This window comes from Oryzias latipes, chromosome 2 (genome assembly GCF_002234675.1).
Source record: "Oryzias latipes chromosome 2, ASM223467v1".
Classification (NCBI taxonomy): Eukaryota; Metazoa; Chordata; class Actinopteri; order Beloniformes; family Adrianichthyidae; genus Oryzias; species Oryzias latipes.
The window spans coordinates 7,614,020-7,629,382 of NC_019860.2; the positions used below are offsets into that span (position 1 = coordinate 7,614,020).

A 15,363-nucleotide genomic window follows, 5' to 3' on the forward strand; every position below is an offset into this window, starting at 1 on the left:
GTCATCAGGGCGCACATGAAAATGCTTTCTATTAGGGGTGTAAGAAAAAATCGATTCGGCAATATAGCACAATACGTCATTTGGCAATACTTGTATCGATTCAAAATGCTGCCAGGACAATATTTATTTAATTATTTCTGAGTATTCTTCAGTGTCTGACTCTTGTTGTCCACTTCACCCTCCGACCGCGAGTTGGCAGCAGAGCACACAGAGCCTCTTAGAGCAGCTCTACCCTGCACAAAACAACAGGAAGACTGCAGCCAGAGGCAGCTTGTTCTGTTGTTATGAGACATGAACTACTTAGTTTTTACTTGGAATGGATACAAAACAGAAACTCTGAGCCATGTTGCTGACAGTAAGATATGAAAAGGTGGATTTATGTGCTTTTTAGTGACTCAGATAAATAAGATAGACAGTGAAGCATGGCAGCAGCTAATAGGCTAATGCGCTTAGCATCTGCTAACATGCTAGCAAAGCGGGCTGAAGTTCTGCAGAGCCTCCCAGCAACAGATTCTAGTTTAGGGACCTGATGGATCAGAGGGATGTGTACAATGCTCTGGAAAAGGCTGACATTTTGGTGATCAGCGTTACCAGTTTGCTTCCGTGTGTGAGAAGCGTGGCTGCAAATGTGCAACAGAGCAGAAATGTAAACAAAGCCCCTTTTTTGTCACATTAAAGCAACTTTCCTTCTTTCTGTCATGCTGCCTCATCATCACACTTTATTGTTTATGAAAAGAATCAGTGTGTGTCCCCCACCCTTTATTTTTAAAGCACCATTCAGGTTCCTGAACTGTTTAAAAGCACTAGAGAAGCTACATTAATGCTGAAAATAAACAGCATTTTATTTCCCCAATAGAAACTTATTGGTTAAGGCTCATTCATTCTTTGTTTTTGTTTTTACACTGAAATATATATATATATATATATATATATATATATATATATATATATATATATATATATATATATATATATATAGCAATGTTGATTGTTCCCTTTCTATATTTTAACTTACCAAAATAAAAGCACAAGCACTATGAATTTGCTTTGGTAAACGCAACTTATATATGAGATACAATTGCAGTGCTTCACATTGTGATCATTAAACCAAATTTGACCATTTTATTACAGTGGAAGACATTAAAATTCAGGTTGAGTTTGTTCAAAGTAAAAAAAACAGAAAGAAAACATGTTTCGGTAAAATATCGGGATACGTATCGTATCGCCAGACTCTTGCCAATACACACCCCTAATATATATATATATATATATATATATATATATATATATATATATATATATATATATATATATATATATATATAGCCTCTTTGCTGTCAGAGTGAAAGAAGCTTTTTTCTTCATCAGCTGCTGCACTCTTCATCACTCCTCATCATAATCTGCTTATTCTTCTTGTTTTGGCTGAATTCACAGAGTTTGCTCTTTAGTCAAAGCTGATCATGAAGGCCTCCAGCTTTCAGCAGCTGTCACCATGGTTACTATTCACTTATTGATCAGTTCTAGATGAATGGCTGATCTGACTTTCTTTAGTTAAAGTGAAAATCATCTTCTGTTCCTTCACCGAGTCCAAATGAATGGGAGAGTTTTAGTTGGAGTCCTCTTCATCCTAATCTTCTTCCTCCTTCTTGACTTAGATTGCTGCTCTCTTACTCATCTGTCAGGAACTGCTGCTAAAGGAGGCAACATGCAGGAGACCAGGCTTGGAGGCAGAAACTCCAACAATTCCTCCAGAAACTTGAACAGAACAAAATCATCAACCGTGGCAGCAACAAAAGGAGACAAAGTAGACGAGCTCACCAGGAGGAAGTGAAAAGAAGGCTCTTCTAAATGCTGAGGACCATGAACAGTCAGGGAAAAAGCTGTGGAGGGTTAGCTTGAAGCTTGTGGGACTGACAGAACTCCAACCAGAACCCGACCAGAACCAAGAACTGTACCGGAAACCTAACTAAAGAGCCCAATCTTCAGAAGATCCAAGCTGTCTGGAGGTGACGCCTCCTCCTGCCCCCTGAAGGAGCAGCAGAGAGGAAGAGGAACAGCTGAGAGTTCTTCTCATGTGAGCGTGTGCAGAGTGGAGGCTCCAAAATACAATCTGATGGGGGGCGGAGCTGCTGCTTAGGCGTGTTAGGAGGTGAAGGACTGCAGTCACAGAAAGGTACAGCATCTGACCTCTGACTTCTGAGCGGCTCGGTTCTGCTCTAAGAGAGGTACGTGAGACCAGCTAAAATTTTGCTGTTGCCATGGAGACAGACTTTGGACCAAAGAGTCTGAGTCCAGAACCTGATTTGAAATGTTTCCCTCCTGCAATCCTGAAAGTCTTTTTCACAAACACAAACCCTGATAGAGACTCTCAAACATCTGACAATCAAAGACGCTTCAGGAATCCAGATTGAGGAGTTTTGGGTCAAAGCAAAAGAAAATTAGAAGAAAAGAGAAATGATGGTAAATGGAAACGTAGCCCAGTTCCCTCAGGCGTCCATCATATGATGTTTGGAGAAACAGAAAGAGAAAAAAATCCAAAGAAGTGGATGTTTTACAGAAGAAAACAATCAAATCCAATCAATGATTACAAAGAAACCTGTCGACTGGATAAAAAAACAAAAAAAACAATGTAAGATCTGCTTCAGGATCAGACCATTTCCTTCATGTCCAAAGTCCACAGGAATCTGCTTTATGCATTCAGAACTGATTTGAAACTGGAGCCGGTTGGACTTCAGGAACACAAAGCTGTTCAGAAAATCCAGAAGAAGAAGTCAAAGAAAGAACAGATGCATTTATGTCAGAGGGGTGAGTTGATGGAACAGCTGGGATGGAAAGAATGTGAATGTTTGCATTTCAAAGGCTTTCAGAAGAAGTTCTTGAATGTTAGGACTCAGCTGGGAGCCTCTTTGTTGGAATCTAAAGGATCCTGGCTGAGATCAGATTCCATTGATCCAACATTAGTTTGGAGTTCTGGATCATGAAGTTATGAAGTGATTTGGAGGAGTTGAAAGGAGGATCAATCATCTGAACTTCAGCTTTCTCAATCTCATTTGATCTGGTTGGGATTTTTCTGTCTTTGGTTCTTTTTTCTTCTTTCAACCAAACAACCAAACAAAGTGAAGATCTTCACTTTTGCGGGTGGAGACCATGAGATCATCTGAAAACAGAAGGCTTTTGGGATCTTCAAACACTGACCTCTGCGGGGCGGAATAGGAAGTGCAGCTTGATGTCTGAATGGAGGAAATGGTTGATCTTCATCAGATGAAATAAGTATGGAAGATTTTCTGGAGCACAATTAAAAATGAAAGTTAATACCAGAAATGCTCTTTCATTGTCAAAATGAAGGTGCATTTTTGACTCAAAATTAAAAAGAATAAGCAATCCGCCAAACCGCTTTTTCTTTTCTCTCTTCTTCACTTATTCTGTCAATTACTTAAAATGATAATGAAAATTATATTTGACATTTCATTTTCAAACAGTTCTTTAGTAAATGTGTAGCAAAATTAAATTAGAAATGTCTAATTTGATCATTAAAATGGATTAACAGAACAGCTTTTTCATTTTCCCAATTAACTGCATCAAATGACTCAAAAATAAAATGAAATGTCACTCCTTTAAAACGCTTTTTCATTTTCTTCTTTAACATAGCTCATTCTGTGACATAATTAAAGCGAAATGCATGGAGGGGATTGGATTTTTGTTTTCAAATTCACCCCGCAAAAAGTGTAGCAAAACTCAATACCAGTCAGCATTTCCAGGGGGGAGGCGGGGCAGAACTGGTAACAGACGGGGAGGACAAAACGGTAGAGAAGAAACACACAAATTGCACTAACCAGGTGTCAGGATTTTCACGGCGACAGACATCAGAAACCTTTTAATCTATACATAAATGAAGAAGAACTGGATTATAATGACGGTTTTGAAAAGCTGAAGGAAATCTGTCAAGATATTCATCTTCCACCATATTAAAATCACCTCCAATGATGAGATAGATTACTGTTAGAATACCTTTGGTTTAGTTCTTTAACAGAGTTTATAAAGTCTCAAAACATCGTTTTGTTTTCTTCTGCAGAGTTGTATCCATATACATTTCCCAGAATAATAAATTTATCATCTTTCATAAGAACACAAATTAACCAGCGACCAGAACAATCTCTTTTTGTAACTAAAAGCTTGCCAGAAAAATTATTCAGTAATATAGCGACCCCTGCTGCCATGAGAAAAAAAGAATTTGTCTCCCTATTGATTGGACCAAAACTTTTCATCATTTTCATTAGAGTGAGTTTTTTGAAGACAACAACATTGAACTTTCTGGCTTTTGCAAAACAAAAAAAAGCGATTTTCTTTTAACAGAATCCCTAATTCCCCTAGTGAAATAATAGACCACACAGAACTTAAAGACATAAATAAAGACAAAAACAGAAGCACAAAAATAGATAAATAAAAAAGAGAGAAAATTTAAGATTAAAGAAGCCGGTGTTTTAAATTAAATATCAGCTGCACCCCAAACCATTTACTAAATATAAAATTGAGAATTTCTCACTGAAATATTTTACCAGGAACACAGTGTAATTTGTTATGAAACAAATTGTAGAAACATAGTCATTAAAACCTTTCACATCTTGGAAATAAAGGTAAATATCTAACTTAAATTTGCTTAAAGTCCCGTTGATGTATCCCACATGGCCCTTGTAGTAGACGTTCTTCCCTTCTGCTCGGGCCCGCTCCATCTTGGGCAGACGGCCGCTCGAGCTTCTCGGTCTGCTTTAGTGAAGTCCTCCTTGATGCGGATCCCCAGGTCATTGCAGGTCTTGGTGATCTTCCAGAGAGCATCTCTATGAAACCTCGTCATCACCTGGTGATGTCTTCCTTCCTCCCTCCCAAATCGCGACTGTTTTTCAGAAAAAACGTTTCCCTCTGTTTTAAAATTTGGACATTTACCGTGCAAAACCGCTCAGTCCACAAATTAGAGAATATTTGAATGAAACATCCTTTCCCTACATTTCAAATCCAAATCCTATAACTCAATGTGTTAATTATTTAAAACAGAAACAAATACAAACTAAATATTTAAAACTTCCCATACCTACTGAGGAAATCCACTTTAAAACCTTTTGATAGAGATAGAGAGAGATAGAGATAGAGAGATAGATAAATGGATAGATAGATAGTTTTTATTTAAATCTTGTGTCTTTCATTTTAGTATCTTATCATGCTTTTAGCCCCAGTGTTTCTTGTGGGGATCTTTTCTGCCAGGGCTTGCCGGCTTGGTCGGTGGTTGTAGCTGCAGTTGTCTCCCTTGCTGGGGCAGCTGGAGTTAAACACAGCAGCCTCACGGCTGTGAAGTGGACCCCAGTGCTGTCCCAGTCTGGGTGGGCGCTGTGGCGATGCTCCCATGGCCGGGCTGGCTCCTGGTATGAAGAGATTCCCAAATACCATTTCTTAACTGCAGAGCCAAGCCTTACTTGTTTGTTTATTTATGTATTTGTTTACTTATTTACAGTTACATAGTCATTATTATTTGTACGTGGGGGCCATGGGTCATATGTTTTAAGGGAGGGGAGTGGGAAGGGTGAAGGTTGGGTTTTTACTATAACATTGTGTGTTTTCTGTTTTTATTGTTAAAGCGCTTCGAGCTGCACAACTGCATGAGAAGCCCAATTTTATAAATAAAGTTTGATTGATTGATAGAGAGATTGGACTTTTTTGATCTGTAGAGGGAAATTCAGTAGGTATATACCCTTCCAAGGAATTGCTTAGAAAATGGTTTTGAATTCCTGATAATTGTTGTTCTTTTTGTAATGAAGATATTGAAACGACTGAGCATCTTTTCTTTGAATGTTTTTACTCTAATCCCTTTTGGGACGATGTAAATTAACAGACTTTTCTTTTAAGAACATCATTTTTGGGTTTATTTTCAGAATAACCTGTTTATTAAAACCAAGTAAAACCAAGACACAGATTTTTTTTAAATGTTATAACTATTTTGGGTAAATACTACATGTACACAAATGTCGATTCCTTAAAATCAATCCATATTTTTTACATTTCAGAAAGAGCTCTACTCTTTTCTTATCATCTGCAAACGTCATGGAAGAAAAGCTTGCTCTGGAACTCCAAGGTATCATATGTAACTTACAGCTTTTTTTTTTTTTTTTATAAAAAACTCAGTTAATGATCATAACAATGCCCATATATCCCCTTTATTTTATTTTATTTTTATCTTTCTTATTTAAGTTTGTATTCTTCTGTATTATTGTTTTTTTTTACTTAAATTTATTAATGTTGTAATTATTTTTCTATGCCTGTTGTAATTGTAATTTGATGAATACTTTTTTACAACTGCCACAATATTGTAAACCTCAAGTGTTTTTTCCAAATTAAAGAAAACAAAACAAAAAAAAAGATTCGGACAGCAAAACAAAATGGACAACGCACTCTATAGTGTACTATGTAGGGGTTAGGGTGGTAATTCAGACACAGGGTCAGTCTCTTAAAATAATGCCACATACTTAAATTAACAATTTTAGTTAGAAAATATCAAAGTTGATAAAAAAAAAGTAATGAAACCATACACCGCTGTTTTATACATGACGCAAAGCGGATATAAAACCTCCTTAAAAGCGTATACATTTTATTGTAAGAATGACGACAAACCAGGTTCCTCCCCCACCCACCCACCTCCCACAGTAGAACCTTGAACAAAACAAAGAACTGCAGCCGAAAGAAAAAAAAAAAAGTCTGGCTTGGTACTGCTGTGAGAGAAACAACATCATGGTGATCCATTTATTCAAAGGCCCAGCATGACCACAGGAGTCATTACTACAGCAGCCGCCCAACACAGATTAGCGAAAGGCCCACTCTACAGCTATAAGACCACAGAGTGGGACCCCTGCCCAATGACAATGAGGAGTACAGCAACAGCACCCCTACAGGTAAACCCGGTAGTGCCCCATAGCAATGGATCCCCAAGAGCAAACACTGGAGAATTAAACATCAGAGTAAAAATTATAATAAAATAACAATGAAAATAAAATGAAATATAACATTAGTAGTTAAAAAAATAAAATACGTGAGATGATTAAAACATAACTTCGTGACTGATGTAATGTGTTCCCGCCCTCTGGTCCTCGTCAGAACTCTTGCCGCAGAGTTCTGCAATAGTTGCAAATTTGATAGCGACTTTTTTGATAAACCAGAGACCAGGGCATTACAATAATCTAAACAACTAAAAATGAAAGCATGCATCAGTACCTCTGTGCTAGCAAGAGAGAGAAATGGGCAGACTCTGGCAATGTTTTTAAGACGATAAAATCCTATTTTCACAACGTTTCTGATGTGAGGAATAAAACTCAGCTCAGAGTCAATAGAACCCCCAGGTTTCTCACACATTGAAAAGGTTTAAAATTCCTAAATTTGGGTAAAATCCTCTCTCTATTGTCTTCAGGACCAATGATTCAAACTTCTGATTTGTCCTGGTTGAGCTGTAAGAAGTTTTCTGCCATCCACGACTTTATATCTAAAATGCAATTTAAAAGAGTGTTTATAGGTTTAAGGTCATCAGGAGATGCGGCGATGTAAAGCTGTGTATCATCAGCATAGCTGTGAAGGTCAACGCTGTGTCTCCTGATGACATCCCCAAGAGGCAACATATATAAGTTAAAAAGTATTGGACCCAAAATTGACCCCTGGGGAGCCCCACAGCTTATTTCGTGGATTCTTGAGGACAGAGTATCCATACTTACAAAAAAGGGTCGTTCTGAAAGATAGGAATAAAACCAATTAAGAGCAGTTCCTGAGAGGCCGACCCAACTCCTAAGTCTGTCATAAAAATCTGGTGATCTACCATATCAAAGGCGGCACTAAGTTCCAGCAGCACCAGAACAGAAATTTTCTGTGAGTTGCAAGTATTTCTGAGTTCATTTAAATTTTTATTTAAAACGGCTGTCTCAGTACTGTGATTTGTCCTAAAACGAGATTGAATTAAGTTCATTTAAAAAAATCATGTAATTGAGTAAAAACGTGTTTTTCAATAATTTTACCTGAAAATGGTAAGTTGGATACAGGTCTGTAATTGTCTTTAATATTTGGATCCAAGTTACTCTTCTTCAGAAGGGGCCTCACCACCGCCGTCTTACAGGCAGAGGGGAAGACCCCTGTATGAAGAGAGCAGTTTACTATGTTTAAAAGCTCTTACTCAAAGAATCCATCATTTTTTTTAAAAAGTGAAGTGGGAATGGGATCCTCAACATGTCTGTTAGACCCAATTCCCACTAGACTTTTTAAAGAAACTTTTCCCCTAATTAATGATCCCATATTAACAATGATAAATGCCTCTCTGGAAACGGGTTACGTGCCACAGTCTTTTAAATATGCAGTTGTTAAACCTCTTCTGAAAAAGCCCAGTTTGGATCCTAGCATCTTGGCCAACTATAGACCGATATTAAACCTGCCCTTTATTTCTAAAATCCTAGAAAGAGTTGTAGTTAAGCAGCTTTACTGCCACCTAAAGGACAACAGCCACTTTGAAGACTTTCAGTCGGGGTTCAGACCTCACCACAGTACGGAAACTGCACTAGTTAGAGTCTCTAATGACTTGTTATTGGCCTCAGAAAAGGGTCTACTTTCTATTCTTGCCCTGTTGGACCTCAGTGCAGCCTTTGACACTATCGACCACAGTATTTTACTCCATAGACTAGAGCAGGACATAGGGATCAGAGGATCTACTCTCCAGTGGTTTAAATCCTATCTGTCCGATAGGTATCAGTTCGTGAATGTAAATGGCCATTCCTCTCAGTGCACTCGAGTCAACTATGGAGTCCCACAGGGCTCAGTCTTGGGACCGATCCTGTTTACGCTTTATATGCTACCCCTAGGAAACATAATCAGGAAACAGCATTAATTTTCATTGTTATGCCGACGATACGCAGTTGTATTTATCCATGAAGCCTGACCAGAATGACCAGATAGAGAAACTGAACGCCTGCATCAGTGACATCAAGACCTGGATGACAATTAATTACCTCCTCTTGAACCCAGAAAAAACTGAGGTCATTATACTTGGTCCTAAAAACCTCATAGATGCTCTGTCTGCTCAGATAGTCTCCCTGGATGGCATAAGTATAGCCCCCAATTCCACAGTTAGAAACCTATAAACGGGACCCATCCCGTTTATGATTTGCATGCTGCCCTTGCAAAACATAATCAAGAAACACAGCATTAATTTTCACTGTTATACATTTCATAAGTAGTTGTATTTATCCATTAAATCTGTCCAGAATGACCATATGAAGAAACTGAATCAGCATCAGAGACAGAGACTGCATCAGAGACATCATTGATCAAGATCTGGATGACAATTACCTACCTCCTCCTAAACCCAGAAAAAACAGAGGTCATTATACTAGGTCCTAAAAACTTAGGAGATGCTCTGTCTGATCAGATAGTCTCCCTGGATGGCCTGAGTATAGCCTCCAACTCCACAGTAGGTCAAATAAGACCTTGGGGTTTTATTTGACCAGGATTTATCATTTAAGGCTCACATATCTCAGGCGTGTAGAACTGCCTTTTTTCACCTGCGGAATATTGCTAAGATCAGAAATATTCTTTCTAAGAGTGATGCTGAAAAACTCATCCATGCATTTGTTACGTCGAGGCTGGATTACTGTAACTCCTTGTTAGCAGCGTGTCCTAAGAGTTCCTTAAGAAGTCTCCAGCTTGTTCAGAACGCAGCAGCTAGATTGTTAGCAGGAACTAGCAGAAGAGATCACATCACTCCTGTGTTAGTTTCGCTCCATTGGCTCCCAGTTGATTCCAGAATCAAGTTCAAGATCCTCCTGTTAACCTATAAGGCCTTATATGGAATGGCCCCGTCCTATATTAAGGACCTCATAGTCCCTTACCATCCAATAAGAACACTTTGCTCGCAAAATGCAGGACTGCTTGTGGTTCCTAGAATTAGTAAAAGTACGATGGGAGGCAGAGCGTTTAGCTACCAAGCCCCTGTCTTATGGAATAAACTCCCAGCTCATGTAAGAGAGGCCGACTCAGTTTCTACATTCAAAGCTAGACTGAAAACATTCCTCTTTGGACAGGCTTATTGTCAGACTAGTTAGTATTCAGAGATTATTTAACTTAATGTTAATTTGTTTAAATTAAACGTAATAACTATTTCTTTTAAAAGGCTGCTAGAAGTTGAAGCTGGGGTAACTATGGTGCACTGGGGTTCTGTCCTCTTTCCTTTTTTACTTCTACCCTTCCTCTCCTCTATTCTTGATCATAATTTATCATTTAGTTCTCCATGCCTCTGTTTGGTGCAGTGCGATTCATGTATTGTCCCTCTTTTCCTCTCCCCTCCTGGGGAGTGGGAGTGCTTCCAGACTCCAGTTGGCTCATCCATGCTCCAGTTCCTGACCGTCTACCTCGCCTTTGCTCCACTCCTACACCTGGCTGTGGATCCTGCCTCTGGCTCATCTCTGGCTCGTCTCTGCTCTGTACCTGACTGAGTACCTCGTCTCTGCTCCTGCTCCTACACCTGGCTGTGGTTCCTGTCTCTGGCTCGACTCGCGCCTTTGACTGTCCCCACAACCACAACTGGATGAAGCTCGTCTGCTGGACTTTAAATATGTAGTTGTAGATTTAGATAAGTTAATTCTTCTCTAAGAGTTCTGGTACATCGCCTGTCCGTCCTGGGGGAGGATCCCTCCTTCATGTGGGCACCCCTGAGGTTTCTTCATTTTTTTCGGAATCCGTTTTTTTGGGAGTTTTTCCTTACCGCGAAGGGGGGGGGGGGGGTCTAAGGGCAGGGATGCCAGTATAGCTTAGTCAATTTGTTAGTTCATTTTTGTATTTTCCTATTGAACTCTTTGTATTCGTGATCCTTTTGAGTTCATGTTTTACTTCAAAGCCCATCGAGACGACTGTTGTTGTGATTTTGGGCTATACAAATAAAATTGAATTGAATTGAATTAAAAGACAGGTTGTAGTGTTTGCTTGGGAAAAAACTCGACCAAGCATCTCCGCATCAACCGGGACAAAACTCTCCAGTGTTTCCTCAGTTAAAGACAATGTAACCGACCTGCTAGGATTAGTGCTATGTACCAGTTGTAGATTAGATCTAATAGCACTGACTTTACTCCTGAAGTATTCTGTATAGTCCTCACATGCAGTTTGTGAGTGAGGCATGATATATTTATTCACATCTTTGTTTAATAAAAAATCACTTGTCTTAAAAAGAAACTGTGGGTTGTGTTTATTGTCTGTGATGAGATTTGAAAGTGTCCTTGCCTATTTGACAGTATGGTTGTAAATTTTTAGCTGATCCTTAAAAAGTCATCATGCCAAATTTGTTTTCCTATATTTTATCTCCATTCTCCTGCAAATTCTCTTCAATTTTAATATAGCACCGTTTCTCCAAGGCGTCTTTGGATTTTGATTCCGTATTATTGTTTTAATGGGAGCAGCTGAATCGATGGCAGACTTCTGTCTGTCAGTAAAATCATCAGTCAGAGAATTGCAGGACAAAGTTCATATCTGAGCAGGAGTTTGTATTAAAATGTCAATAACATTTTTTGCCACTTCAGGAGTTAAACATCATTTCATCACTGAGGCCTCTTGATGGATAAAACCAGTCACCTTAAAAAACACACAATAATGGTCTGAAACAACAGAGGACACACCAGCAGACAGGCCGTAGGTAACAACCAAGTCCAAGGTCTGTGCTCTGTTGTGACTTGGCTGTGCCACATGCTGGGTAAAATCCATACTATTTAAAAGATTTAAAAACTCAGAGGCAAAAGGATCATCCATGCTATTATCATTAATATTAAAATCTCCAGTTATTAAAACCCTATGATGCCTAAGAAGAATGACAGATAAAAACTCAGAAAAATCTTGTAAAACACCAGAGGGAGGACTTGGTGGCCTGTAAACAGTCACTGCTAAAAGAGGGGAATTGCTGAACAGAAAGGAATGATGCTCAAATGAAGGAAAATCAGTTAAAATAACGGTTTCAGTTTTTAAACCTTGTTGTGCAATTGGTGCTGTTCCACCACCTCTCTTATCTTCCCGGACAGAAAATAAAATTCAAGACCAAAACTGTTAGCAACAAGAATCGAATGTGGTATAGGACATTCATCTAATTTGTCCAGTGACTGAGCCACCAATCCTCTAGAAAAACATCCAGATCCTGGAGCTGCTGAATGTCTGAATCCAACCCATGTTTCAGATCAACACTCCCAAGTTAGAATGAGAAGAGGAAGTGCAGTTCTCCATCAGTCCACCGGGGGAGCTGCAGCACAATAACTGTCCACTTGATACTGAGAGAGACAGTGGAGCTGATCTCAGATCAGTTCCTGCTGCAGCTCTGACACTCATCTCCACTTTCTCTGATTCCTCCATCACTCTGCTCTCCACCTCCCAGGAACACCGTCCAGTCACAACATCTCTGCAGACCAGCTGCTGCTGCTGCTCCTCTCTGCTCCTCCAGGAGGAACATCAGACTCTTTAGTCCTCCCAGCTACAAAGAGAAATGAGAGAGACAGAGATGAAGGAGTGTCTCCTGATCCTGGTCTGTCAGTCAGTGATGCAGCACAGCAGCAGAAAGAGCAGCAGGAGCTTCAGTCCTGTTCAGAGCAGCAGCTTCCTGTCATCTTCACCTGTTGGAGCTTCTGCTGCTCTGATTGGCTGACTGTTGTCCTGAAGCCTGTCATCATTCTCCTCAGAGCTTCACTGAGAAGCTGCAGCTTCACAGGAAACTCTGCATCTTTGCTCGCAGACTAACTTTAGGACCAAACATCTGGAAGCAGCTGGACTGACTCCAACCCTCTACTGACCTCAGAGTCTGCAGTTTGGAGTTTGGACTCTCCACCAGATCCTGGAGCTGCTGAACATCTGAAGACTGAAGGTTGTTCCCTCTTAGGTCCAGTTCTGTCAGGTGGGACGGGTTGGACTTCAGAGCTGAGACCAAAGAAGCACAGCTGGTCTTTGACAAACTGCATCTCCACAACCTGAATCCAGAAAAAAGAGTTGAGTTTAAAGACAAAGTTCTTGTTTTTCATCTTTCACTTCTTCTAAAGAGTTCAGAACTGAAGAAGATCAAAAAGTTTAGAAAAAGTCCAAAGATGTGAAGCAACAGCAGCAGATCAGAAGAGTCCAGCAGAAGCAGAGAAGAAGAACATTCAGGAACATTCAGGACAACATGCAGCTGCTTCAGGAAAGAAGTCCAGATGTGTGAAAGTCAAACATCAGCCTGTGGCTGCATCCAAACCAACTGATGTTTCTGCAGCAACAGCAGAAAAAGTCCACTTCCTCTTTCTGCTCAGCTCTTCTCCAAACAGCACTGAATCATGGGAGAATTTCAGCAGCATGATGCTGGAAAGTCTTCCTCCCAGTTTTCAGGAGATGATCTTCCAGTCCTTCTCTGCTGCAGTCCTTCAAGCAGAGACTTTCAGCTCCAACAGATCAAAGCAGAGAGAAGAAGGAAGTGATGAGGAAGAGTCAGCAGCAAATGTTGGACATTGATCCCTGATCCATGACTTCAGCTCTGAATGAAGAGTCAGAAGCTGCTGGGAGCTTTGATGGATGATGTGATGATGTTTGTGGATGAAAAGGTGAGGATGTTTGTGGAGGATGTGTCTGTCAGAGCAGCATCCAGCTGCAGCATGACTCTGTCACTGTCTGCTCACAGACATCAGCCGCTGGACTCTCAGCTGCATCTGCTGAAACACAGCAGCAGGACTCAGACTGCATGTGAGCGTGCATGTCTGCTTCTTCTGCACTTGTTTTAAAGGAGTCTGTTGGAGCAAAGACACAAAGAAGAGCTGATGGCTGCAAGCAGAACTTTGTGGAGCACAAATGTCAGCAGACAGCTTTGAAACAAGCAGCTGCAGGAAGAAAAGAAGAAGTTCTTCTGGAGATCTTTGAAGAGAACAAGCAGCTGCAGGAAGATGCTGCTGCAGATCAGAATCTGGACATTTCTGTTCACTGTGGATCAACAAACTTTGTCATCATATTGATCTGAACACAACTGAAACATGGAGTCTGACCTCAGAGTCTGCAGTCTGCAGTCTGGATTCTCCAGAAAACCACACAGATGAAGAACTCCTGAATCCTGCAGGTTCTCGTTCCCGTTCAGGTCCAGTACTGTCAGATTGGACGGGTTTTTATTCAGAGCTGAGACCAGAGCGTCACAGCTTATCTCTGACAAACTGCATCTCGCCAAGCTGAAATGAGACAGAAAAGTGTGTTCAGGAGCAGTGATGAAACTGGAAGTCCAGGACCTTGGTCGATAGGACACTGATGACTGACAGATGAAATTCTGTAATGAGTTTGATAAACATGTGTAAAATCTTCATTGCTTAGACTGCAATGCTTGAAATAAATCAATCAATAAAAAAATAAATCAAGTCCAGCTGACTAGCAGGCTCACATCCTTAAAGTCCTGAACAACTTTCAAAACCATAAACAGGTTATTCTGAACTCACTTTCAATTTGTCCTAAACAAATCTAGGATTTCTTTGACATTTTTAATGTATTTTCTTAACGTTTCATCTATGCTGGACTGAGTGTACAGTCTTCTCCTCGTGTCGTTATTGTTTCTCATCTCTCTCTTTTCCTCATGCATCATCCAATCAATTTAAGAATAACAAAAATATATTTTTGCCCTTTTTATCCCCAGCACAGCAACAAAAGTACCTTGACAGTTTAGCAAGATTGCAAGGCATGTTTCACAAAAGTCAGTTCAAAACAACAAGAACAAACAGATCACATTAATGGCACTTTGTCATTTTGTTGTCTTGTCATAAGTCCGTCATCTGTACTAACCATATTGATCTGAACACACCGAAAGCATGGAGTCTTACTTCAGAGTCTGAAGTCTGCAGTCTGGACTCTCCAGAAAACCACACAGATCAAGAACTCCTAAATCCTCCAGGTCCAAGTTGTAGCTCAGGTCCAGTTCTATCAGATTGGACGGGTTTTTATTCAGAGCTGAGACTAGAATTTCACAGCTGAACGCTGACAAACTGCATCTCACCAACCTGAAATCAGACAGAAAAGTGTGTTGAGGAGCAGTGATCCAGCTGGTGGGACTCGCCGTGATGACAGACTCAAACCTTTTCACTGTTTAGCCAATTCTATTGGATTTTGAACTATAAGCATAATGGTAAATTCAAATGCCAAAATACCACGCAGTGACGTAAGTGCCAGTATTGCAAATGTGGCCACCTGGTGGCACATGTGATCGGGCGGCAGCAGTCACGATATTACACTACGTGCGGCAGCCACCGATGTTTTAAATAAAGTTAAAATTCAACAGTGCCTGGACACTTTTTTGATATTGGTCAGCCACCGCACTTGCTTATT

The 15,363-nt window shown here is 40.1% G+C and overlaps 2 protein-coding genes across 6 annotated transcripts in view; both read right to left on the bottom strand.

Moving 5' to 3' along the window:
- Positions 1-15,363, bottom strand: part of LOC110014374 (gastrula zinc finger protein XlCGF57.1) — a 526,943-nt gene that overhangs the window by 117,471 nt on the left and 394,109 nt on the right. The window lies entirely within an intron of this gene.
- Positions 12,287-15,363, bottom strand: part of LOC105355287 (NLR family CARD domain-containing protein 3) — a 30,796-nt gene continuing 27,719 nt past the window's right edge. For all 5 annotated transcript variants that reach the window (XM_023962091.1, XM_023962092.1, XM_023962090.1 and 2 more), the window contains 4 exons: positions 14,862-15,038; positions 14,046-14,222; positions 12,834-13,007; positions 12,287-12,517 (listed from right to left, as the gene is read on the bottom strand). In XM_023962091.1, coding sequence (XP_023817859.1) covers positions 12,505-12,517; positions 12,834-13,007; positions 14,046-14,222; positions 14,862-15,038 — 541 coding nt within the window. In that variant the 3' untranslated portion in view covers positions 12,287-12,504. The remainder of the gene's footprint in view (positions 12,518-12,833; positions 13,008-14,045; positions 14,223-14,861; positions 15,039-15,363) is intronic.